Raw genomic sequence first — 25,187 nt, 5'->3', positions numbered from 1 at the left:
TACAACCCCAAGAAAGTGTGGAATGATTAATATTTCCTAAGCTCTCACTGAGCTTAATTTTTCTTCGATGATTTACAAGAGCGGTAAGATTCTGGAACAGGAATTATGATCAGCGAATGTTTCTTATATTCTTAGATTCTTATATTTGACTTTGATTCAGCAGAACAACATTCTTTGCTATTCTATCTTTACAATTGCGAATCAGCAGTGATTTTAGCATCATTTTGACGATAATTTTCAATCCAACTATCTGTTAAACACCGAATTGATGAACTTAGAAGAAATTTACTTACAGTTTCTTGATAACTTGTTCATTTTTTTCTTCTAAAAAGTAGAATTAAGAAAAAATTTCAAAGACTTTCACGTTCTGCGCAATATTTGCAAGAGAATAGTAGCAGAATCATTTTCCACTTCTTCCCTGCGACACTCGGTGTTATCGCTATGCATTGTTGCTGCGGGAAAGGAAGATAAACTGGGCATTCACTACGCCGCTGCGCAGCGCAATGGACTGTTTTCTAGCCACTTCTATGCAGAGGAGCACACACACGGAGTCCAGGTAGCACATCGCGAAGTTGAATACCGAAAATTCCATTGGCATGCCGTAAGAAGTGGATGAATGTTGGGAAAGATGGCAGGGAGAGAGTGTGAGTGCGCGATTGGAGTCTCCACAACCGTTCGCTGAACGACGGAAACCAGTCTCGAGAGGCCAGTCATCCGCTTAAGGTGTCTCAGCGCTGCACCGTGGTTTCTGGCAAAGAAGTGGAGGAGGGAGAGGCAACGGAGCCCATCTTAACTGTGCCTTGAAAGCTCTGTGTTGTAGACAAAATCTGTCCACGTAGGAATATTTTCTTGTGTGTCGCGCTATTCTGTGGCCATTGAGCGTGATTTGGTATATCGCGGTGTTGAGTGTGGCGTTGGAAGTGCACTGAAAGGATTTACACGCACAGTGACGTCTTGAAGCCACCTGAAAAAAGAGGTAAGAGCGAAGGAGTGTCTTAGGGATTGTAAATCATACCGTTTTTCTCTGTGAATTGGCCACCCTCGAGCCCTAAAACAGCGCAAAACTGTGATGTTAGGCGCACACGGCGAAGTCGCGAAAAAGTGGCGAAAGCCGAGCGCGCGAGGTAGAAAATGCTAAAACGAAAGAGTTCAACGATCAAGCGACGAAACCGATGCTCGGCTGAGATGCTGCTCAATTGCAAATAATTGTACCGTGCGAAAAATCACATAAATAATTAATTAAGATAATGGATTCAGGGTCACGTTTATGGTAGAGAGAAAGAGATTGCTCGTGATGAGAGCTGCGCATTAGATGGCAATTTGCATGCCCAAGAGACTCTTTTTCCCCAGTTGCGATCCTCCCTCTGGTGCGTTTTGTTCTTTTGCTCCGGCCGCAGAGAACCGTTTCCGCGCGCGAAATGCATATTAGACAAGAGACGAGAAAATTGCTGGAAAGACTGCTGAGGAACTCAGAAGAGGAACGCGGCAAATTGATTTAATAGCACAGCGTCCAAATTAATTGCGCATCAGAGAGGAATTAAATTCTCAGCATTGAAGAGAGTTTTCCCGCACAGATCGCCTGGGAAAATGTCCAATTCCTCAGCTGCTAACCCTCGACAGAAGTGTGATTCTCGGGGATTACCAGTCACTCCAGCATTCATTTCATTCAATGTTAATTCAGAATTTATTTGTCTAATCGCTCTTAAGTACGAGACTTGTATTAGCTTAAGAAAAGAATGATTTCTTTTATATTTTATAGCACTTTGCATGCATAAGAGAATAAAAATAGTAATTTTAGACTTTTCCTGTTACGTTTTGGTCTTTTCAAGTACTCTAGAGGAAAATCTAGGAGGAATCTAAAGAGAAAACTTTATTAGTCTTGAATAGAAACTTGCAAGAAAATTTCGCTTAACATAATTAAAGCTTTGCGACTCAAATATGTTCTTTTATCCGCAGTATGTTTTTGTCAAATGTAAAACTTGCACTTAGATCGTATTTATTGTAATTGAAGCGCGTTTTTGCAATCAATATTGACCTTTTTATACGATTTGTTACCACTTGAGGTGCTTTAAAATGGCAAATAGTGAATTAATACTGGAGACATAAAAAAAAGATTAATATGAGAGAAAATAGTAATTAAAGATGAAATAAAAAATACAGCAATTTCATCTTTTAATTCATGAGAAATTATTTGAATACTTTTCCATTGGTTTAGCAATCTAAGGGAAGTTGAATTCAGAAATGCTCCTGGTTTTGACAATTTGTCTGCGACGTGTTGAAATTTCGTGAAAAGACACTTTGAAAAGTACTGAAATGTTGAAGTGAGAGGAAGATCGAATTGAATGGCGATGAGATAGTTTTGATTTGAGAAAAAGAAGAGTCGGTAGATGAAATTTGCAGACCGTGTTATGAAGATGATGGTTATTATTTGATCATTTGACTTTCTAATTTTTATATTGAAAATTGCACTGCACGGCAATTTATCAAGATCCCTCATATGAAAGCGTTTTCCATACTGACCATTGGGATCAGCGCGCGCGCGCGATTGCCAGGGTAAAAGCGTGTTAAAGTATTGAAGGGAGACAAACAATTAAGCAGCGATCATAACTATTGATGACTCGATTGATGATGCGACTGTTGGGCCAAGAGATCGAAAGAAGGTGTCGATGGAGAAAAAACTTTCTCAGACGAATTCTTTTGCATATTGTCCGTGTGTGTTTGCCACGGAGATCGAGAAACTTTCGTTGGGCGATCAAGACACGTGTCCTCATTGCATGGCATTAGAGAAGGTGTGTTTGAGTACATGAATATCATCGTGCGAGAGACGAGCGGAATTCAGGTTATGTGGAGGAGATTAAATGTGATGAAAAATGCGTACATTTTCTCCAATTGCACTTCCCAGTTCCGAATTTCTCTGGGGCGCGCAAGGAATTCATCAACGCAGAACGCACTTGTTGCAAAGAAATTCAGCTCTCAGCGTGCATTACTTGATCTTTTTTTTTTGTCGTCATCATCATCATCTTGGCCACATTGAGACGACGCGAATGTGTGCAAGAAAACACAGAGAGTGAAGGCAAAAAAGCCGCCAAAATGAGGTCAACTCGCAAGACATCGTCATACAATTCAATGCTTTGACTCGCCTGCATCTCTGAATGAAGAGCTCTAAACGATCGCAGGTTGAACTCTCTCTCTCTCTTGGCGCTCAAGAGAATTTGCAGGAATTCGTGTTAAGGAGTCACTCGGTTTCTCCACATCGCAGCCAAGCCCCAAAAATTGCCCCGCCACTTGACAATTTCCACCAGCGAAGAGTGGCAAGCAGCGGCAGAAGGACATTGCGGCATAAATCACTGGCGTAAGACCATCGTAAAACTACAGCTCAAATCTGAGCGATAAACAAGCATAAATGATTGAGGAAATTTCATAAATTGCAAGGCACTTTCCATGCGCAATTATCCAGTAGAATTTATTAGTCAAATGTTGCTTGAGGTGAAATTTGTCACATAGCGCTGCATGGCAAGCCATGACATCAACTGTGCGCGCGATGAAGAGATCGATGATCTTGATGCGATCGCGCGCAATTCTTTCTCTTCGCCAATTAATTAGTCGACCTGTGTGAAGAGGCACGAGAAAGAAGAGCAGCACATTCATGTGATGATTTGCCTGAGGTAGAATTTTGGTCCAATTTTCCCGCGAAACTCCTCTTATTTTATATGCCCTCAAATATATCACTTTGCGAAGACAATCTGTGTGCCCATTCTCAAGATCGCGCTCTCTTACCTTGTCTTTTACATCGCGCGCAACTTCTAGAAGTGAAGAAGATTCGGAAATGGTGCTAAAAGACACAATGATCTTCGCATGGCGCTTTTTTGGCCTCATGATCGCCATCTCTGGTATTTATGACTGCTGGTCACTTAGCATGAGAGCGGTAAAATATGATTATTACAAACCCCAGCAAGTTTACAGACTAGATCCCGTAGCTAGAGGCGCTAGTGTCGCACGACGCTGGAATGGTTTTCCAATTCAAGTGCATATTTCATCGTCTTTTATTTATAATTCTCTCAATAATGCAAAATTGTCGTAAAACAATTTCCTTTTTTGTATTCTGCTGTAAATTTCGTGTGAAACATAAATCAATTAATTATTTGTGAAATATTACCAGTTTTCACGTAGAGTCAGGCGGCCATTTTGAAAAATCAACATAGAGCTTAATGCATTTTAACAAATTTTCTCTTGTATCTTTTCCTCTAAGAAATCAACATTGCTCTAAGTTGCATCAATCGAAAATCAATCCGGCTCGAAGGACCAATTTCAGGAATTTTTTTTAATATTCCAATCGTAACTGCTCAAATTACACACAGATATTTATGATTTCATTTGGACTAAATTGCGTGACTTGAAAAGAAGCTCAGCTTTGCGGTGTAAACAATGTGAATTGAGGATTGGAAAAGTATGTGATGCAACATAACCGCGAAGTTTGCGAGGATCGCGAAGATCGCCAAAGATATTGGAGCTCTCTAATCACCCATTTAATGATCGACTCAGCGCACAATTGCCACGAAATCACAATTATTCCCATTGGGAATTACACGCAAAGACAACACAGTTCATTGTTTCTAGAAATTGTCACGATTTGACATAAAATTTCATACCTTCGCGATCACAACAATGCGTGTACAATTGCGAAGGTGAAGTATAAATTTGGCTTAAAGAAATTTCCACCCAACTAAGTTTACAAGGTGTGTGATATTACATTTACCATTTTTTTGCCACCACTTTTCGAAAATGCAAAAGTCTCATTTTCTTATGGCGCGACTTTTTTCCACGGGGCGCGCGTTTTGTCTCTTGCGCGCCTCGCAATTGACCATGGACGTTTGCTGACTGTATGTAATTTTCCATGGGCAATATTTTCTAAACCACGCCACCAACAATTGCGCCACGCGAGAGCGGATATTTTGAAAGAATGGACAGCAAGAAGTTGATCTTGAGGGTCTTTTTTCTCTTATCAGGGCATATATAATGATGTTGCGCGCTTGCTTCTGGTGCAGAAAATCGCGGTCAATGTGTTTAAGGAATGGCCATAAAGGCGCCTCCACAGACGCGCCCAAATAGTGAAAAGCAACGATGAAGATCATATCCGAAAATTGACTAATCGCCGAGTCTTTTAGCGCCACAGACACTTGGTCTGAAATTCATTGGGTGATTTTGAGAAAGTTTTTACGCTTTTCTTGGACCAAAGTGGCACGCTTTTTTCCCCTCGATGGCTAATTGATGGATATTTAGCACTTTGTGGATGGAATTACTTCGAAAATTCATCCAAATGTCACTCCTTTAGTCGTGTGGCGTCAATAAATTTGCCACCTAATTGGGAGATAAGGTGCGAAGAGAGCACTAAACGCCATCGTCCATGGCATTTGCCAATCTGAAGATCGCACAGTTGAGATTCAGTGATATTTTACGCAATACTTCTGCACTCAATCATTGTTCCGAAGATGCGGATAATTAATGAGAAACAGCACAGAGTATAATTTTGGCAAGAAATAGAGTTGAAAAGAGCGTCAAAATACAGGAAAAATAATTGTGAAACTGACTCAATCATGAGCCAGAATGCATCAATCCTTGACGAATGAGCAAGACTACGATCGGCAGATTATAAAATGTTCCCTCATTGAAAGCTCTATGAAATAATCATGAAGAACTTACTATTTTTTTTCGGTGAATAATTCACGATGAATTTCGGTTATGCGCCGCTTGAATTGCAGATGAATATTCAGCAGGGTTTGTTGCCATAGAAGATGTGGAATATTAATGGCCGCGAGCCCGGAGAATCATAAATAAGCCCACAAATCCCAGGTGCGTTCGAGAGTGCAAATCTCGCGTGGAAAAAAAGAGTCTCTGTTGCAACAAGACCAACGAAGGTCACTTTGGGAATAAACGAGAAATTCCGCGAAAATGTCACACATCTACACAAAATGATTTGTTGGGATGCTGGAGAACCCATGAATGTTTCATGCCACACAATTGCCATGGAATTTCGATATGGGAAATGCAAGAAAAGTGTCCCAGTTGCGGTGGATGAGATTCCACCAAGTCCAATAGAGCACCGCGGCCTTTGGCAGTATATCTTTCCCAACCGTTGCGGCGTAATTGTTTTATAAGAACAAAAAGTCGTTAAAGAAAAACGGCCAAATAGTCAATTCTTTGCTGAGGTGCTTAACCTCCAGCGAAAGATCAGTGTAGTAAACACTCTGATGGGCTTCTTCAGTGGGGAAATCCGACTCGAATCAATCTAATAGACATTATTGAATGAATTTCGATCTCTGTGTTTTCGAATTCGGTAAAAAATTCATCAGGAATCTTTGTGAAGTACTGCTAAACTAATTGCCTATCTTTATTTTTATCTGAATCTTTTTCTAGCTGTTATTTTTGTATAATTCTACTAAAATATTGTTTTATTTATAACATTAGTTGATGTTAAATGTTTCGAGCGCAAAAAAACCGTCGAAAATCCTTACAAGAATTGTATATGGTAAAAACTTTCAGAAAAACGGTTAAATCGATAAAAAAATGCAATAAAGAATATTCTTAAGATCATAAATTGCATTTTTACGTAGATATTACGCTTAATTTCAATGGAGTTTAAAGTTATTTTAATTTAAAAGCAAGACTTTCTTAACAGGGAAACAACACTTTTGCTCTATAAATTTAACAAATAAATACATTGGCCTGGATTTGAGACTTTTCTCTCGTCAAAATAACATTTATTAATTTATTAACAAATAAACCATTCAAGCCATTGAATGGTTTTGAAATGCCAGAGCAGGAAATAGCCTTGGGTGTTTACTCGATTTGGCAGGCGTATACAATCTGACGAAATCACACTTTTTCTTCGCCATGGATTGTCTTGAGGACGCGCAATGCTGCAAAGCTCAGCATTAGCGACAAAACTCCCACAGAAATTTCACCGATGTCTTCTGCGTGAAATTAATTGGAATTCACTATATTAGAGACTAATCACAACTAACTCTCTGATGGCGAATCACGTAATTGATAATTTCAATTGAAAGGTACACAGCTAGAGGGAAAGTTTCGTCTTTGCGCCTCTTTTTCGGCATTCGCAAAAAGTCTCGATATTTTTGGAGGATGATGCTTGGCATTTTGGCGTCCATGAGGTGCTCTTTTAATTTTGTTGAGAATTCCGCGAGTGTTGGTGCGCGCGCAAGGCGAAGAATATAGAATGGTTTTGGCGGTCTGACATTTAAGCCGTGTGGAACTTTGGCTGGTTCTCCTCCTTCGGCGCGCGCATATTCATGAAGAATAGGAGCCCCCAAGTTGAAAATCAAGTCTGTAAAGACCAAGAGACGCTCCATGGCATGCTGATGATGATGAGAACAGCAAATCCCATTACACAATCTCTTATACCTTCTATTTATTTCTCCTACAACTTATTCGCTCTTTCTCGTGTTGTGATTTTTTCTTCTCCAGCCATCTTCAAAACTTCTTCCACCTGCTTTAGATTACATAAAGGAGCACGTCTTCGCTTTTATTTCAGTGAGCAAATCAATCGTCATATAGTTAATAAGTGAGCATTATCTAATGAAACCACTTCAACACGCAGACTCACTGAGGGAATATTAATAAATTTTATTTAAAAATCAATTTTGGGCATCGTGCCAAATTGTTTTTCAAGCAGGTGTGAAAAGAGTTTCATCATAATTTTACTTCACTACTTTTTGGATGAATTGTGAGCATTTGCATAACGATGAGTTGTTTCACTGTCTTTCTTTTGATTAGATCATATAAATTTTTATTAGTTCTGTCTCAGTCTTAATTGCAAATTAAATCTCCAACTCACTTGCAAAACCCTCTTTTGAATTTCCTCATAGATTCTCGATCTATTGTTTCTGCTTTTTTGCTCCTTGTCGACAGCAGAGACCCCTGAAGTGACGCCAAATTGTCAAGGATGGGCGGAGCTCTTTTTTGAAATGTACAAACGCAATGGCAAAAATATCTGTGAATTGCCACTTAATGATGCTAAATATTTTTTACATAACGCCCTTCCTCGCTAATTTTTGTCTCTCGGCTAAATGAATTAAAAGAGAAAAATTCCTCACGTCTCTGACGTGTGAATAGGAACTTTTTCAGCTGGTTGCGGCCATTATGAGAGACTCATAGTCGAAAATGAATGCGTTGGATATCAATCTGAGGTGAAATGAGAGTGGAAAAGATATGAGATTGATTGTTGCGAGTGCGGTCTAACAATTAATCACTCTTGGTGGGGATTTTTTGCCCTGGCAGACCGATTTCTTAGACCAGCACACACCCTCGAGGTGATTGAATTTTTCGCGCCTCGTGGCTTTTGCAATGCCGAGGACGTGGAGGAATTCAAGAAGCTCTCCAGGGAGGAGATGCTATCTGCCCTCCTCGATAGCGAAACTGATGTAAATGACCCCGTTTGATGGCTATAGCTTCGGTGGAATGCACAGCTAACGGTGTCTATTCATCCTGCCCTCGAGATTAATAATCATCACCTAAAGACTTCTTTTCTTTTCTCTCTCTCACGACAGATCTTCGCCGCCATGGAGGACTGAAGCCGACGCTGAGCTCCCCGAAGAGATGGCACTGAGATTGAGGAAGGACGTCCAGAAGGCCTCCTACTATGTGTGGTTCCTGGGCGCCCAGGAGGCCAAGGGCCTGCGCGGCCAGCGAGTCCTGCTGCCGGCCATTCCGCGCCTCATTGAGCGCTCGCGTGAGCAGGAGCCGCTCAAAGTCACGCTGCAAGTGTCACACAAGGGCCTCAAGATAATCCAGGTGAGCGCGAAAGTCTCTCATCTTCATTGCGGAAGGGAGAATGGCAATAAAGCTGTAATTTGGCTTGATGGCGTCTTTCGAAAGTCCGCCCATAGAGACTGTCAAAGAGATCATTTGACGAAATCATAGCGTGCAAGATCACACTATATAAAATGCTCTCTTGTGAATAATTAGTGGCATGCAATGGGTGGAATTGGGTGGTAAAAAAAAGCACCGCTGAGAATGGGTAACAAAGCACATCGCGGATTAATTAAAACATTACCATTCTCTTGCATAATTCGTATATTGAAATTCCCAATGGGTTTTCTTTCCGCCAAATTGGCGCGATTTGCTGATCGCTTTGTCACTCTCGCCGCATTTCTTCCAAGTTCGATCGCTCGCGCAGGGACTTTTTGCCACCTGCAAGACATCGAGAGGGCCACAAAGTGGGAGGTGGAATAATTAAACTTCCACGTGAATGAGTTAGAAAGTGAGCCCGAAAGAGATTTCTAAAGGCGATCATGTAAAGTTCAGAAAGACTGAAAAACAGTGAGAAGCGAAATGTGCAGAATTGTGGTCAATTCTTGAATTTAATTTAATTTCTGTAGATTTTGTTAATATTGTATTAAATTGTTGCCTCTAATCGAAACCAAGCGATAAAGAGAACAAAGATGAGTTAAAGGACGATGTAGATTCCTTGGAAACCACATAAAAGCGATTAAAAGATACTTTTTACGCAATGCGCATGAGATTCTCAGCGTGTTGTTATTTGCGGTCAAGCTCAAATACATGTCGATGATAATGGCTCTCGAGGAATTCCATCTCGAGCAATCTCGTGCATCCTCTTCCGGTGCTCTCTCTCTTAAGTGCTTCTCATGTGTCTTTTAGGGCTCCTCCAAACACTTCATTCCGCATAGCGCGATCACCTGCTCAGTGCAGACGGACGACGTCGTGGCGTGTGTCCTGCTGCTGTACAATCCCGCCACGCGGTGTCCTCTGCACGTGCACGCGTATCGCTGCGACTCGGAGAGCACGGCCCAGGCGCTCCATCAGCAACTTCAAATATTGATCAACCGACCGGAAAATCAGAAGCGATTCAATGAACTCGAATCGAGGTGAGTGTTCTCTGTTCTGTCGTTTTACCTTTGCCAATTAGCCACACACTGCTCAAGCTATTGACAATGACTCGCGTTGAAATAATCGGTGAAATGCACGTCTTGACGCAAAATTTCTCTCCATCGGCGAAAGGATCGCGACGGCAAGGAGTGGCCTCTGTGTTAATTGAGTAATTGAGATTTCAGCGATCTTAGCTAATATCGTGCAGATATTTGCGCACGCATTAAGTAATCAGCACACACACACTTGGTCATTATCTAAGAAATGCGACAACTCGTCTTGTTGGGCCGAGTTGCAATCAATTATGCAACTCGAGTTCGGCATTGCTCAATTACTCGCGATCATCCCATTACCGATTTTGATGGTGTTATCGAAGAAATTAACTTATGAAATATATTTATATTATTCAGTAGATATTAAATAATGCGCGTGGCACGATTTTTTGGGCGAATTTTCTCCCATTTGGTTTTTCTTTTGAAGTTGATCCTCATGTTGCATTGCACAATATGATCGCATTCCTCAGCAGAGAATTCTCTCTCTCTCTACACACATATTAATCTTGACAAGTGTTTGCTGGGTATAACGAAAATATTTACCGTCGATTGTGTGAACATAATTGAACAAGTGGGATTTAAGAGTGGGAGAAGAAGTGAACTTTCAGTTTTCCTCTCCGTCACATTACAATCAAGAAGCAATGAATGTTCTTGTGCGAGGTCGCTCAATTGAGGAGCGCTGTGATCTCACGAGAAACACAATGTCGATTTCTGAGGGATTTAGAGGATTTTGGGGGATTAAATGGGCAGGGATTTCGCGTGGGCGGGGCTTGATGATTGTTCAAAAAAATTACCCAGTATTAAATTCCGGCTGTAATGTGAGCAATTGCACAATCACGACAGCGATAAGATGTTCCTCGCCATCCCACAATTCATGTTTATCTGCAAATTGCCATCTTTGCCATGGAATATGAGCCCGATTGACACGCGATGTGGACAAGAGCGCGGCAGTTATTTGGTCAATGGATGGCCAAAGAGGCTGCAGCGTGAGTCTCAAGTGCTCAGGGAGGAAACTTTCTACCAACAATTTCCAATTTATGCTGTTTACCCATGTTTGGGCGGCCTTTTTTTACGTAATTCGCCAGAGATTTTCCGCAGTGGCGCGCGATTAGAGTCAAGAAAAAAAATGAAAAGTGTTGCGCATATCGAAAAGTGCATAAGCATGGCATGGATGAAGTCAATATAGTTTCAGCCTGAATCTCTCTTTCACCTCTTTCACGATCAATTTAACTCCATGGCAATTTGGAGCAATTATTGGCATCATAGAGCAAAGAGAGGAACGCGCGTTGCGAGGCCAGAATCTGTGGATGGAAAATGTGTGCGCACAATCTCGGAATGGAGGATGAGACTTGTCTTAACGGTAAGACGTGTAGCTATTGTTAAAATTAAATAAATCAGTGCCATCAACAATGCGTTGGGAGAGAAGTGGAAGCCCTCGGCAGCTCGCAAAGAGCGAAGAAAAAGAGAGCATTTACAAATAAAGCACGCGAGGCACAAGCGCCGAACCAATTAGCGGAGGATGGATTATATAAAAATATATTGCGGAAATTTCTGGTGTGCAATAAGAATCTTATGAATAAATTCATCTTCTTTCTCTCCCCCAAATATTTTATTGTTACTACAGTGTCAGACTGCAGGAAGTTTCCACACTTCATTTCCATGTGTCAACACAGTGCTAGAGCTTATAATGAGGAAGTTGACTGTGACATGAGATATTTCAAGCATTTGCAGTTCGAGAATTGAGTACAAAACAGATTTTCTTGAACACACTTCTGCGCTGGCACGGCGTTGTGTTGATTATAGTTTTGAAATTGAGAATTTCACATCTGTAAAATGGAAATATCTTGCCTTTATCGTCACATGGGAGCTCTTCAGATTGTTCAGCATCGATTTGAAATAACAATAATAGTATTTTGAATTGATTCCAATGATGAAATTCCTTTCTGTGCTCACTCGTATGAAAGAATTCAACCACAAATCATATGAGGACTGTTAAAACAAACGCGCCTCCACCGTTTTACACTCGGCGTAAGACTCTGATTTAAATATAAACTGTGCTTCCACCTTCCTAAGAATGCATGTCATTCTATTATACATTCATATTCACTATTAATAGCGGCGCAGATACGATCTGAGAGGGTCACTTTCATCCAAACACCTTAATTTATGCCCTGATAGTGAAAGACAAACAGTTACTGCGTCCACCGGAGGAGGAATTCCTCACCATCCCACTTGCGATCTCGATAAAGTCACACAAACTTCCGTTCGTGATGGGCCACAATCTTGGGTGTTTAGTGAAAGAATGTGATTTACCACAGAGTAGGGTTCAAGAATGCTCATGAGCCGTGTCGCTGTTCATCCGCAGCACAAAATTCACCGCATCAAAGTTCCCAACGTGTGTGTTGGAAAGAAAACGGCGTATTGAAAATTGAAGAAACGTTTCTTAACTGTTGTTTCTTTTTCCCCTATGCCAACGAGAAAATGTGATAATTTCCTCCAATTTGTACACTTGCCTCCACCACTTATTCTCGATGGCTGTGGCCAAGTTTATCTGTTTGATCAAGTGAAAATTCACCAACAGATCATGCCTCAATGTCTTCAATGGGAATTTAATGCTCACAACATCCATTGAGAGAGGTTTCATCAGCATCACCGCAACATTGTTTACAAGATTTTTACTTATAGTCACCATTTTGCGTGCTTAATGTCTTCTTCAGACACAATTAGCGCGCAAATAATTAGGAAAGTTTGTGGGTGTGCTGGAAAAATTGCCCCTATCGCCGCGGAGAAGAAGAAGAAAAAAAAATGTTAGTGTTACGAAAATTTCTCAGCGTACATTCCGCACAATAATGACTTTTTAACACAATTTCTGTGTTCACCTTCCTGCCATAGAAGAAAAAAGAGTCGATATAAGGCACAAATCTTGTAATTAATTAAGCAAAGAGTGAGAAAGAGCGAGAGAGAATTCAAATGCCTTTCGAAACAATAAGAAAATCACAGAAAATGGTCACACAACTCAACTCTTGCCCTCCTTCGCGCGCTCTTCTCGCCATCGCGAGAGCCGCAGTCACTCTAAGACACTCCGATCGTCTCGCGCGCCGCAATTGACTTCCCGCCAAATTGATTGCGGGACTGCTGTCAGGGCTCTGGGCAGGCGGTGAAAAGGAGTGAAATTAAACCAGTTGGTGCTGCATTAATTGGTCTGAATTGTGACCCGACAATGCACCGCGAGCTTGCGATGTGGAATGCAAAAGAGACAGGAAGTAGAAAGTTTTCGGATCGATCGATCATATGTTGATCTCAATTTTCTCGGGGAGTCAAAGAGAGAAATTCCCCATCGCATGTCAGAAGGTCGGCAGCGCTGGAGGGATTTGAGGGCACAAACACCCACGTGCTCGTTAGACTCACAATGAGGCGCTCTCGTGGGAAAAATTGCACCTGCGAAGGGCCGCTTTTCTGCATTTCCCCCACAATTTGCTTCGCAACTACGCAGAAAAGCGTTTATCTGATCGTCTTTCTAAGGAATTTTCCCATTTACCTGAACTTGAAGATTTTTAGACAAAATCGAATCTTTGAATCGCCGTAAACTTTCAATTTCGGAAAAGTATGGATATTGTATTGATTTTCCAATGAGCCGAAGATCATTGAAATAGTGCAATTAGAATGGAAGTTATGTGCTGAAAATTCAAACTTCAACTGATTTTCTTTTCCTGCATTGCAGATTGGGTCTTCAGCAGCCGCCGCCTCATGTGTCGCCCAAGATGCCGCCGAAGATGCCCAAGCCGGGCCGTCGCGTGGACGTGGAGCGTGCCACATCGCCGCCGCGGCGCTTCGAGTCGTCGCTGGGAAGCGACGACATGAGCACGCGTGAGTCCGAATGCAGTGGCGAGCACTCGCCCACGAGCCCCATTTCACCGGTCGCAGGCGCGCCCAGAGCCACACTGTACGACTCCCTGGCGGCCGAGCTGCGCGCCAAGCTGAACGGCAACGGGCCGCCACTTCTGCTGCCGCCGCGCGACTACGACACCATGCACCGCTCCAAGGGCAACCTGGCGGCCACGGAGCTGCGCCGCTGTCAGAATCAGCTGATCGTGGGCGGGCCAGGCTCCGGGAAGCAGGGCGTCTCGTCGCGCGGTTCCTCAGGCATCGGCTCCGATCTGGCGCCCAGTCCGGAGCGACAGGACGGACAGACGTCCAGCGGTGAGTGGGCGGGAACTGTTAATGGGCGGGGCTTAGCTTTGAAAGCGTTGTGCGTCAGTGAAGAATCTCGCTGACTTGTTCGCGCTGCAACCGGATGAGCAGTCTGCAAGTGCACATGTTGACACAGTGACACATAAAAAATCCTCAGCATCTCGTCGCAATCTTGCCATTGCATTCCATCGGTTGGGGCGAATAAATCAATTTTGGCGACGATCGGAGAGTGAAAAGATATGTAGACAAAACGGGTAAATTGACCGATGATCCACTTCTGTGCTGTGTCACAGCTCGCAAGAAGCTGGAAGAACCACTTTGTCTGCAGACGTAATCAATCAATTTGGTCGAAGAGAAATTTCCAATATTCGCATGAATTCTCGCCGCGATACACATTGTTTTCCCTGTGCGTTATTTAACGGTTAAATCATGTTATCAATTAATTATGCAATCAATGAGGAAATGAAGATGAGCGCGCACTTATGTGAATCCGTGAGAAGTGAGCATAAGTCTTAAGTGAGCTTAAGAGCCCTTTTGGCAATCATAAATCTATGGCAGAGTTGCGTGTTTGCGGCAATTGCGCAGAATATTCACCAATAAAATGCAGCAATTTCACACTTTCTGGCACATGCGAAAAATTCCCCGCGTAAATTCTATAAATAGAAGTCGGAAGAGAAGAGAATTAAGATGCGTTTGTGTGGGAAGGAGATTGTTTTCTTCTTCTGAAATTCCTCGGTGAATTTTTGCCATTCAAAATGAGAGCTAATGTCCAAATGACCAACAAATTAACCTTGATCTGGATTGATATGAATAAATAATATCAACTTCGCATTGGCGACTCGAGGCGAGAAAAGTGCGTGCCGCATTGGAAAGTTTTCGATAAATTTGCATGTGTTGCACGAATGTAAATGAATTTTAAACACTTTCGCCTATTGGCGCGTCTTTTGCATCATCATCATCGACACAAAAACACCAATTTCTTATAAACTTTTAACACCATCCCAGAAAGCATGATTATTCTGGGACGAGGCATTTTCGTGACCTTGTGACCACAGAGAGTATTGATGGAGTTTTTCCCATGAGATCCAACACACAAACTCTCAACCTTGATCCTCTCCAAACTTCGCTATGACATCATTTTTCCAACTATAATTATTATCGAGAAAAAATGCCAGGGGAAAAAGCACACAAATTGTTGGAGAAAACATCTTGTCTTCAGGGCGATTTGTGGAGAAAAAGAGTGGAGCATTTATCTGGAAAGTCATGAGAGGCGATGGGCGATTGCATTTAATTAATTCACCTCTTGAGAAGCATTTTCTACTACTTTGCATAGCGCAGCCCGGCAATTTCCTCTCCAGCATCTCTGCATGCACCAATTAACACTCCAATTGACCAGTTGGAAAATGTGAGGAAATCCTCCTCACAATGACTTCTCGCTGTACTTTTTGCCCAGCGCGCAATGCTGATAATTGTGGATTCAAATGCTTTGAGCCTAATTCGATACTCTTTTGTGGCAATTTTATTCTCAATTCTTACTTGAATTACGCAATATTATATTTGCCTTTGTCTTCGCAGACGAGGACTGGACGAATGATCACCAGGAGTCGGTGATTGTGATGCAAGCGCCGAGGAGACCCGCACCGGCGGAAGTGGCGCCCAAGCGCCCCACGGCCACGTACTTGTATCCTCACGAGCCGCCGCGCAGTGAAAAATTCGCCGAGGACCAGCGGCCGCCTCCAAAGCATCGCCTTTCCGCGAAGGTGGCCGAGGAGAGGCAGCGCAGGGACTCTTCGCAGTCGCGCGAGGAGGAAGAAGTGAAGCCGGTGCTGATGAAGAATCGTCCGCCGTACAACGAGGCGCGCTTCCGGGAGGTGTTCGAGCAGGACAGACGATTTAGCGGCGAGGCGAGAAGGTTCAGGCCTCCGGAAGATGACGAGGACGAGGAGGAGGCTGAGGAGGTGATGGAGACTCCGGTGAGAAAGCGCTCGCCGCCGGAGAGAGAAGCTGAATTCAGGTGAGCACGAGTGTCTCGAGTCTGGGCGCAATTACTGAAGGATTTGCTTTTTTCAGGGAGAAATCCTTCAGGGAGAACCTGACGGACAAGCAGAAGTACATGGCGGAGAAGTACCGGCAGCAGAGTCGGTATCGGGAGAGGCCTCACTATCCCGACGAGGTGGAGGAAGTGGTGGAGAAAATGGAGAAGATCAAGTACCGCGAGAAGCCGCGCTACAAGGAGCCACTGTCCGAGAAGTCCAGCTACGGCAGCCGCGACAAGTCACTGGAGTTCTTCCCGGAGGAGAGGAATCCCTACCAGGAGCCCGAGAGCCAGCCGTACCGCGAGTCCATCGAGAAGATGCTCAAGTCGCCGGTGATGCGCTACAAGTCCTTCGACGAGGAGGCGGCGTGGCAGGAGAAGAAGCGCTACGGCTATCGCTGTGTTCAGGAGGAGTTCAAGCCGCGCCGCCAGAAGATTGAGGCGCCCAAGGCGTCGCCCAAGGAGCGTTTCCACGATGCCAAGGAGAAGTTCCAGGCAATGGAGCGCAGCGTCCACAAGCCGCTCAGGCGCTCTCACGACGCCCAGATGCAACCGCGCCGAGGATCTCTTGATCCGCCGTCCAATCATTCGCTACAGCGCCAGCGCTCGAATCCAGTGGCGGTGCGCGAGGACTGGAGCTCGGACGAGGAGCAGGAGCTGCCGCCGATGGCATATCGCGGCTACGAGGAGCGCGAGGCGCCGCGGATGGCGCCCAGCAAGAGCCTGGGCAATCTGGTCAAGGGATACCGCCACAGCTACGCCGAGCCGCGCAATCCGCTGCCACGCGGCAGTGGCAGAGTCGGCCTGGCCGCAGTCAATCCCTACTGACGCCCAGAATCCTGTATATTCCGTGTACATTTAGAGGACGAGCGACGAGAAGCCTTGGTCATGATAACACCTCCAGAAAGCCTGTATTTTGTGGTATAATTTATATTAACTCCCCGTTTCTCTATCGATTTATATGTGCCTTGAGAGAAAATCTAACTGAATTATCCGTTTTGTGGAAAATGCCTTCCATTTCTTTTGTTACTCTCTCTCTCTCTCTTATAATGTAATCTCTGTATGAAGATATACATAAATAAATTAATACAGTGGCGATGAGGAACTTTTAATTTGTGCAAGACAAACTTTGTTGGTTTGTTTCTTCTTTCAGCTCTTGCAAAAATTGACTACCATCAGTATAGAACATATGCACGATGCACCACTGAAACATCACAACAAAAATCAAAGAGTTTAACAGCTTCTTGGGGTTTCTAATTATCACCTTTATTTTATACAGAATTCCATTCATTCATTGTAGATTTGGATTGCAAAATCTTCTCTAGTGGTTTGAGGAGGATTCGCAGGAATTTTGTGGTTCGTTTTGTCTCCACATCATCGCCCTTCAAAGTTTGCATTTCGTCTATCAAAGGATTGAAGTTGTCCTTAGCATCAATGGCTCGAGGCACCATTTCTGCTGCTTCGGAGTCCGCAGTGTCCATGCGCTGTGAACATTTACCCTTAACGTCTTTAACACCCTTCCTCACCTCCTTTCCACACTTGTACATGTTGTTGAGCCTTTGGTAGTCTTCTGGCGACGGTTTAGATCTCTGACCGACAAGTTTCTTAGTTTTCTTCAGGATTTCAATGGTCTTTAGTCCATTTGCGCTGAAAGCGTTCGTTGCGTAGTGCATAACACTGCCATAATCATATGGAACACCAAAATCTGATGAGATTGTGGCGTCGTACTTCTCAAAGTTCGTCTTCGTCTCATTCTTGATGTTCTCCCACAGGATTTTCACGAATTTGTCCCTATTTGAGCTATTTTGCATGTGAAACAGTCCAAGAGTGTGGAAGATCTCGTGATAAATGACGCCGATTTTCGAGAAGCAGTTGCTATTTAAGTTCACAATCTGCTCAAGGATGTTTTGGTAGCCAACGTGAGACCAACATCCCATCTCGTCCGACTTGAACTTCAGGTGATTCACGTTCGCCTTCTTCTGCTCAACTTCCTCGAAAGTTATGCAAATTCTGCGCTGAATGTTCGCCAGGACAGATCTTATGACTTTCTTGGCAGGCGGTCGCACGGTCTTGTCCAGCACGTAGAATACCTTGCCGTTCGGCCAGAGGAACTCCTCGTCAACTCGGCCACTGCGGAAGAATACTTTGCTGGCTCTCGTCGGCGTCATCACCATGTCACCGTCAAACACTATCTTGCCCTGGTGCACTTCGAACACCGCAAGGCTTCCAGGAGCGACAAGAATCAAGAGTGTCATTTGGACGTTCAAGAACAGGTTCAGCATGATGAACAACAATATATCGGTTGTAAAGTTTCTTATTGAAACTTACTGAGAGTCTAGCTGCTCGATAATTTATAGAAAACTTGCAGAACTGTTCAAATGTGTGATTATTTCCGGGGAGAATTGATTAATAAGAAACAAATCAAATTTGCAGGTGTTTCTGTAGCAAGAATAGAAAGAAAATGATAAGATAGACACAAGGGAAAGAGTGTTTACTGAAATTTGTACACCTATTCCTGGAACTCCTATAAAAACTAGGACACTTTCTCAGCAGTGGAATCAAAGAGAATCGAAGCAAGCAGCAAAATCTCCAACAGAAACCTACTTTTTTTATGACGCGGTAGATCTTTATTGAAAACTAAATCATTCATACATCGAATTTTACAAAGTGAAAAAGGTCCTGACAATAAATGGAAAGTTATTCAATTACATCTACACAGCGAAGATCCTGCCAAAGAAAGTGCGGACAGAAATTGTGTGGTTCTCATCCTTCTCTCTTCACCTCTGGGCGCGCGTATTTACAAACGGACTGCAGCGGAATTAGTAAATCCATGACAGCGTATAAAATTCCTTTCTCTTTCTCTGCTCTTGTCACTCCTTAATCGCCTCAATTGAGCCTTACAGCTTAATACCTCTCTCTGTCTAAAGCCCTCTTCAACGCCTCAAAGTCCATCATAAATCTGGGGGGTTTTCTATTTACAGAAAATATAATGTCTCTTTTTATTGAAAAAAAGAAAAGAAAAAAAAACCTTAAGACGTTCAGTTTAACTTCTTTCTCATCGTCACTTTTCATCAAACGAAAAGTGTGTGTTTAGGTTTTCATACCTTCCTCACGAGGGGGGCGTTTTACAGTCTAGAAATCATTATTCTATCTCTTCTACATTACTAATATTCATCATTTTGTCCTACTAGTAGTAAATTGTGTGAAAAATAAATCCATATTTTAATATATAGAATTTCTCTCTAAACGCCCGTATTTTCGTGTTGATTTTCCATTATTATTTTCTTTTTCGGATTCATAAAGAGTCAACGAAAAGTTGCGTGAATGTGGAAAAGTTCGTGACCATTGTTTTTTTTCCTTATCATTATAATATTTTTTCTTATACTTCAAATTGGCGCATTTTCTCAAATGTGTGCCTCAAATTTATCCGGTGGCTGTGAAAAGACTACTCATGAAATACACGCGCGCGTGCGCGTGCAAAGTTATCCCACATTTTGTATCATCCTAAACATGGTAGGAAAGGTCATATTCCCATCCCTTAAAAACCCATCTTTCTCACTTGATATAAATCTGTCTGTCTGACGTTCGCTGTACCATCGCAAATCCTGGGCAGCGCATACGGCCATTCACTTGACGGGAGAGTCTTCGGAGGTCACCTGCAAGTGGGATTCTGAGGTGAAAATTCCACCCCCAGACTCGCAACATTCCACTAAATTCCTCCTATTGTGAGACTTTTCATATTTCATACAACCTTTTTCTGAAATCTCTTCGTGCTGTTTAAGTGCGATTACACTCGGTGCCATTTATTCCGCGATTCAAGTAAGAAGTGGAAAATAAAACCCCCAAATAGTCGACTTTACTGTTTTACCTTTTCTCAACACTTCGAAGACAATGTTTTTTTACATCCCAGAAGAGGCGAAATGAAGAAAATAATTAACATTTGGGAAAGAATTCGTATAAAATTACTGAACTTTAATGCTAACATTGAACAATATATACAGAATTAAGAGCTAAATTATACACTATAAATGTCCCTCTCTCATAAAATAGGAGAACTTTAGTGGAATGTCGCGGCAGGAATTTCCCAACTTGACCAACGCACACACTTACATGGAATCTCAAGTGAACACTGTGACTCCACCAGGATCAGTCTCATGCTCCAATCATCCCTGTCACGAGCACATCACCTCTGCCGTCTGCGCGGGCGGCGCGTCGCCCTTCTGCTGCTCCTCCGCCTCCTCCTTGCCCGCGTCCGCGCCGCCGCTATTGCACCCCTCCGCCGACTCCTGTCCATCCCCCAAGTCGCCGTCCACGATCACGTTGACAGACGTGTTGGGCGTCGTCCTCGGGCTGTCGTCGAACTACTCTCACGCACGCACAAAGGCAGGGGGGAATTGGAATAATGCACAAGAATCGCATCAACACTTACACACTCCCAACTACTCTACCATTTTTCTTGCATGATGGCAAACGGGTTAAATTATATAACGGACTCACGGTTTCTGATAACCTCATCCTCTTCGTGTCCTGCGGCGTCCCGGGCTGCGACGATGTCATCGTCTCTTCGCTGTTGGCAGAGCGCTTCTTGGACAGCGATGCCGGCATCAGATTCTCCATCATCTCCGTGTGCTTGCGCTCGCGCCGAAGGAACTCCGGATCCAAATACTGATTCAACTGCTTCTTCTTCACATGTCTCGCCTCAATTTTCATGCCCTCCTTCAGCATCTTAATGTTGAGCTGGCGTGAGAGAAGAGACAGAGATAATTAGATCATTTTCATAGCTGCATTAAACTTTCCAACTCACCCCGTGTTTGTGGATGTGATCCGTGAATGTCTGTATGCTCTCCGTGAGATCAACGTTGAGATTTTCCGTGCGCTGGAACTCCAGGCCGATGAACCACATTGAGCAGTGTGGCGACGATGCCTTGGACGGCTCCTGGTCGAAGCACTTGGGATTGACCTGAGCGTGCGAGATGAACACATTGCGCTCCAGATTCAGCACGAGGCAGCGCACCTTGGACTCCACGAGTCCACACCACTCCAGATGATCGTCGGCACTCTGTGAGCTCACCAGCAGCACAATGAAGTGGCGATACTGGAAAAAGAAGCTCGGTGCCTCGAACAGCGCCTTCCACGTCAGCTTGCCCTGCACAATCTCATCCATGATCTTCATGCCGCGCTCGAACTCATTGCAGATGATCTTCTTCGTAGAAATCGACACGTTGTACGTGGAGTTCTGCTGCGGATATGCCGGCGTGATGATGGGCATCAGGTGATAGCGATCGGCAGAGTTTACGCGCGGATCCCACACGAGGAAGCCGAGATTGACGTTGTCCGGCTGCTTCAGCAGAATCGGGTGTGGCCACTTCCAGCGCGAAAACACCATGAAAAACTTATGCACGAGCGTCGACGCGATGGCATTGGGATACAGCTGACACGTTCTGGCCACTAGCATTGCCCATGATACACCACCGAAGAAGCCCAGTGAATTAGAGTAGATTCCGTGGCGCTTCGCCCAGAGCTTGATCGCGCGCAGCGCCAGTCTGAAGTTCTCAATATTGGGCACAAGGCGCAAAATCTCATCCGTTACTCGGCATCCGTTCAAACTCCGCACACACTTCGGATTGAGATTCTTCAGCAGCATGTCGTCGCGTAGATCGAAATTGTCCGGAATCTCCTTGAGCGTGAGTCTGGCGAACAGCAGATCGATCTCAATGCCGTCGAAATTCATCTTGATCACCGGCACATAGGCTTCCTCCACAGCACGGCACTCTGTCACCTCCGGCATCTGCTTCAGCACATCCAGAAAGGACGTGAAGTAGTCATTGCGGTCAATATTGCGCGGCGCCACGCACAGCGCATCGATATCCGCGCCCTTGTGATGCACGCCCAGTCGATAGGAGCCGAATGTGTAGATCTTGCCGCCCAGCTTCTCGGCCATCTGCTCCGGCATGTTCTTCGCAATGGACACGTCGCGCACCCACTGCTTCACGAGCGTGTTGAGCTTCGCCAGGATCTCCATGCGGTGGTTCAGCTCCGCCTCCGACTCGAACACATTGTACGGCTGAAGTGTGCTCTCCAGCTCCTTCGTCAGATCGTGATCCTCCGGCTTCGGACCAGCCATGCTGATGGCCGACGTCATTCCGAACGTCTTCACTGGCGGGCTGCCGTTCTCCTTGCCCTTCTCCGACGATCTGCTCTGCGAGCTCCACATTCTGGCCACACGAAACCTCGTTTGTTCCTGCACGAGAAAGAGAAGAAATTGAGTGGTTAACGCGTGAATATCATCAAATCGCAGCGGTTCTTGAGACTAAACGGGAAGTATTTCGACAAAAACTCCCATGTAAAATCGAAAAGGGTCGATTTTGGATTCGTAAGGGTAGAAAACTCTTCACAAACTAACTTGAATCCACACAAAATTGCAAGAATTGTGATTTATCTTTCAAAAAAATTTTATTATTACCATTATAAGACTTCAAAGTCACAGTTTTTGAGCTCCTTTGCCAAATTTAATTCTCCTACAATGCTCTACACAGGATTTATCAAAAGAATTCTCGGAGATTTTTCAACTCTAGATTCTTAAACATGCATAGAAAGAGATGTTTACATGTGGAGAACTTCAGAGAAACTGACTAGAAATTGGCAAACGCTCTGCTTTTATAGGTTTTAAGCCTAAAGGCTCTGTTTTAAACCCATTCAGCAAGCCTTTTAAAAACTGATTAGTAAATAGAAGAGAGAAAAGGTATTTAATGGCCTAATAATGAGGGTTTCAGTGCGGTTTACCTGAGACAATTTTCGTAATTTGCTCTTTGATGGCTTTTTGCCAAAAATAAATCCCCCAATTTCATACATAAAGCAAAATGTTAAGGAAATTCCTTAAGCTTCTTGCATGTTCAGTATTTTGAAAATCCGCCCCTAAATCTCCTCAAGGAATTTCCGTCTATTCTCCGTCACTGACTCAAAAGTGCTGACTTGTTGCGAAATTTCAAGAACTCCGGCGCGCCTTGGAGGGTCTCAAAGTGTAAACAAAAGCGCTAGACTGTCAAGTTTGCAGAAATAAAGCACGTCTTGGGGAACTTTTCCACGTAATTTCGCTCTCCGCGTAACAGTAAAAGAGCGAGAGAGAGATAGAGAGAGACGAAAACCCGGAATTGTCAAGAGAGCGAATCAATGGCGGCGACGCTGGAGCTCCTCTTCGGCACCAGCACTTTTTCGCGTGCGCCCCAGCGCGTTTCACCGGCCACTGGCTCACCTGAGATGCACTGCAAATATGTCCGGGGGCGTCGTGGGTGCTCCTAAGGGTGGCGCGAGCAGGACGGAAGCCTCATAAAGCGGAGAAACTGCTTTGTTCGCGACTCTCGTGACAATGGTTGTGTTTCGCTTCGACGCACTTCTCAAGGGGCGCGCTCTGCAGTCACTTGTGCCACTCAATTGCGCTCTGTGTCGCCAAATCCTCACTCTTTATACACTTGGACGTGATTGTGAACACAAATGGGACTCAAACATTGCACCGAATCCTTCTGGCCGCCACCAAACCAGCCCATTCGCAAGTCACTCTGCAACTGTTATGATCCGCAAGACAAGCGCTCTCTCGCCAACATGGCCGACTGACAATCGATGAGTTTCACCGTGAAGTTGGCGACAAACCATAAAACGCGATTTCAAATTTTGGAGGCTTTTCTTTCTTGTAAAAATATTCTTGTAAATTCCACAATGTACAAAACAGAGGCAAGACAGCGGTCTTCGATGGACAATCACTTGAGGAAGTATGAGAAAATGTGATTCTCAAGCACTGCCTGGGCTGAAAAGATAGACAAAGAATGACATATTGATTCACCTATTTCATATCAACATCCTCAATATCAATGATGATAAAGAGAGAGAAGTACCTAAGTTAGCCCTGTTTCTTATCGCCAGAGAGTACGCAGTATCTCCGTGCTCGTTAGATTCCGTGAGATTCGGATGGAATGCGATCAATTCGTTGCACGTGTGCGGATGATTTCCCGCCGAGGCGTACATTAGAGCCGTATTTCCCTCCTTAAAGACAAAAAAACAACACTGCAGAAGTAGCGTAAGATGTGATTGAAAATTTTCCTTACAATATCCGTGTGATTGATGTCAGCTTTTTGTTGCAGGAGGAATTTCACTATTTCATTGTGTCCTCCGGCTGAGGCCAGCAAAAGAGGAGAAATGTGGTCCGGAGCGAGTTTGTTCACATCGGCTCCGCATCTGCAAAGACGGTCACAATTTATCTTTTACATCTCCGAAGGAGTGGAGGGTGTTCTTTACTGGACTAGAGTTTTCACGGCAGAGAACTGCCCGTAGTAGCACGCCCAATGCAGAGCAGTGTATTGGAACTGATCCAGGGCATCCACGAAGTTGAGCTCCTTCACCATCTCCTCGGTGATCTCGCCCTGGCCGGCTTTCTCGTGGAAGTTCAAGGTGATTTCCGATCCGTCTGTCTCAGTATTTCCGCGCTGGAGATTCGTCAACACCGTGTTTGTGGGGCGATAGGGAATAAAAGCACTCTTCCGACGCCCGGACAGCAGTAATGTGCTGTTGAGGTCCCACCTGGAGCTGCCAGAACGAGAGGACATTGCTTCACTTCGGCAATATTTCTTGGTAAAATTGAGAGAATCTTTACCTTGAATCCCTTGAATCCATGTTTTTGACGTTTCTTCTTGACTAGGAATGAAGATTTCGGGAAAGTTTCGTAAATATCACTCAATAAATACAGATTTCATATAAGAGATGGTAGATTTCATGAAAATTTCCAGTGAAATTTATAAAAAGATGCAAACTACGATGAGAAATCGATGAAAGTCTCCAAATCTCTCCAAAAGTTCAAAATTCAATTTCATCCATCGTTTGCTCTTAACTCTTAGATACATTAATACTCTTAACTTTAAAGATAATGACTAAAGCAGGATCTGAAGACAAATATTCACTAATGAAGATGAATACATAGATTTTGAAATTTGTTTTATATTTATTAGGTTTATAAA

General features: G+C 43.8%; 4 protein-coding genes across 5 annotated transcripts; 1 reads left to right on the top strand and 3 right to left on the bottom strand.

The window, feature by feature from the left end:
• Positions 1 to 17: 17 nt before the first annotated feature.
• On the top strand, positions 18 to 17,274 carry LOC132255641 (hepatoma-derived growth factor-related protein 2). Its single transcript, XM_059751746.1, has 7 exons — positions 18 to 83; positions 164 to 976; positions 8,565 to 8,808; positions 9,676 to 9,902; positions 13,678 to 14,156; positions 15,723 to 16,161; positions 16,218 to 17,274. The coding sequence occupies exons 3-7, from the start codon at positions 8,614 to 8,616 to the stop codon at positions 17,008 to 17,010; spliced, it is 2,133 nt and encodes a 710-aa protein (XP_059607729.1). The 5' UTR covers positions 18 to 83; positions 164 to 976; positions 8,565 to 8,613; the 3' UTR covers positions 17,011 to 17,274.
• Positions 17,275 to 17,433: 159 nt separating this feature from the next.
• Positions 17,434 to 18,437, bottom strand: LOC132255929 (seminal metalloprotease 1-like). The gene has a single exon (XM_059752102.1). It carries the CDS (start codon positions 18,435 to 18,437, stop codon positions 17,454 to 17,456), a length of 984 nt encoding a protein of 327 aa, XP_059608085.1. The 3' UTR covers positions 17,434 to 17,453.
• Positions 18,438 to 18,777: 340 nt separating this feature from the next.
• Positions 18,778 to 23,764, bottom strand: LOC132266128 (poly(A) polymerase type 3). Of its 2 annotated transcripts, XM_059766978.1 has the most exons (6): positions 23,435 to 23,764; positions 20,987 to 22,423; positions 20,680 to 20,919; positions 20,293 to 20,543; positions 19,742 to 19,838; positions 18,778 to 19,153 (listed from the first exon to the last, which is right to left on the bottom strand). In XM_059766978.1, exons 2-4 carry the CDS (start codon positions 22,394 to 22,396, stop codon positions 20,355 to 20,357), a joined length of 1,839 nt encoding a protein of 612 aa, XP_059622961.1. In that variant the 5' UTR covers positions 22,397 to 22,423; positions 23,435 to 23,764; the 3' UTR covers positions 18,778 to 19,153; positions 19,742 to 19,838; positions 20,293 to 20,354. The 2 variants fall into 2 exon arrangements, with proteins under 2 accessions (XP_059622961.1, XP_059622959.1); XM_059766976.1 differs by lacking the exon at positions 18,778 to 19,153 and having other exon boundaries at positions 19,418 to 19,838.
• A 77-nt stretch (positions 23,765 to 23,841) lies between these two features.
• On the bottom strand, positions 23,842 to 24,948 carry LOC132266129 (DNA-binding protein RFXANK). Its single transcript, XM_059766979.1, has 5 exons — positions 24,827 to 24,948; positions 24,472 to 24,759; positions 24,282 to 24,411; positions 24,072 to 24,219; positions 23,842 to 23,983 (listed from the first exon to the last, which is right to left on the bottom strand). Exons 1-5 carry the CDS (start codon positions 24,844 to 24,846, stop codon positions 23,937 to 23,939), a joined length of 633 nt encoding a protein of 210 aa, XP_059622962.1. The 5' UTR covers positions 24,847 to 24,948; the 3' UTR covers positions 23,842 to 23,936.
• Positions 24,949 to 25,187: the final 239 nt, after the last annotated feature.

The sequence above is a fragment of the Phlebotomus argentipes genome, unplaced genomic scaffold, assembly GCF_947086385.1.
Source record: "Phlebotomus argentipes unplaced genomic scaffold, Phlebotomus argentipes genome assembly contig_5, whole genome shotgun sequence".
NCBI lineage: Eukaryota > Metazoa > Arthropoda > Insecta > Diptera > Psychodidae > Phlebotomus > Phlebotomus argentipes.
The sequence above is the reverse complement of the archived record's forward strand: the minus strand, read 5'-3'. Positions and strand labels throughout refer to the sequence as shown.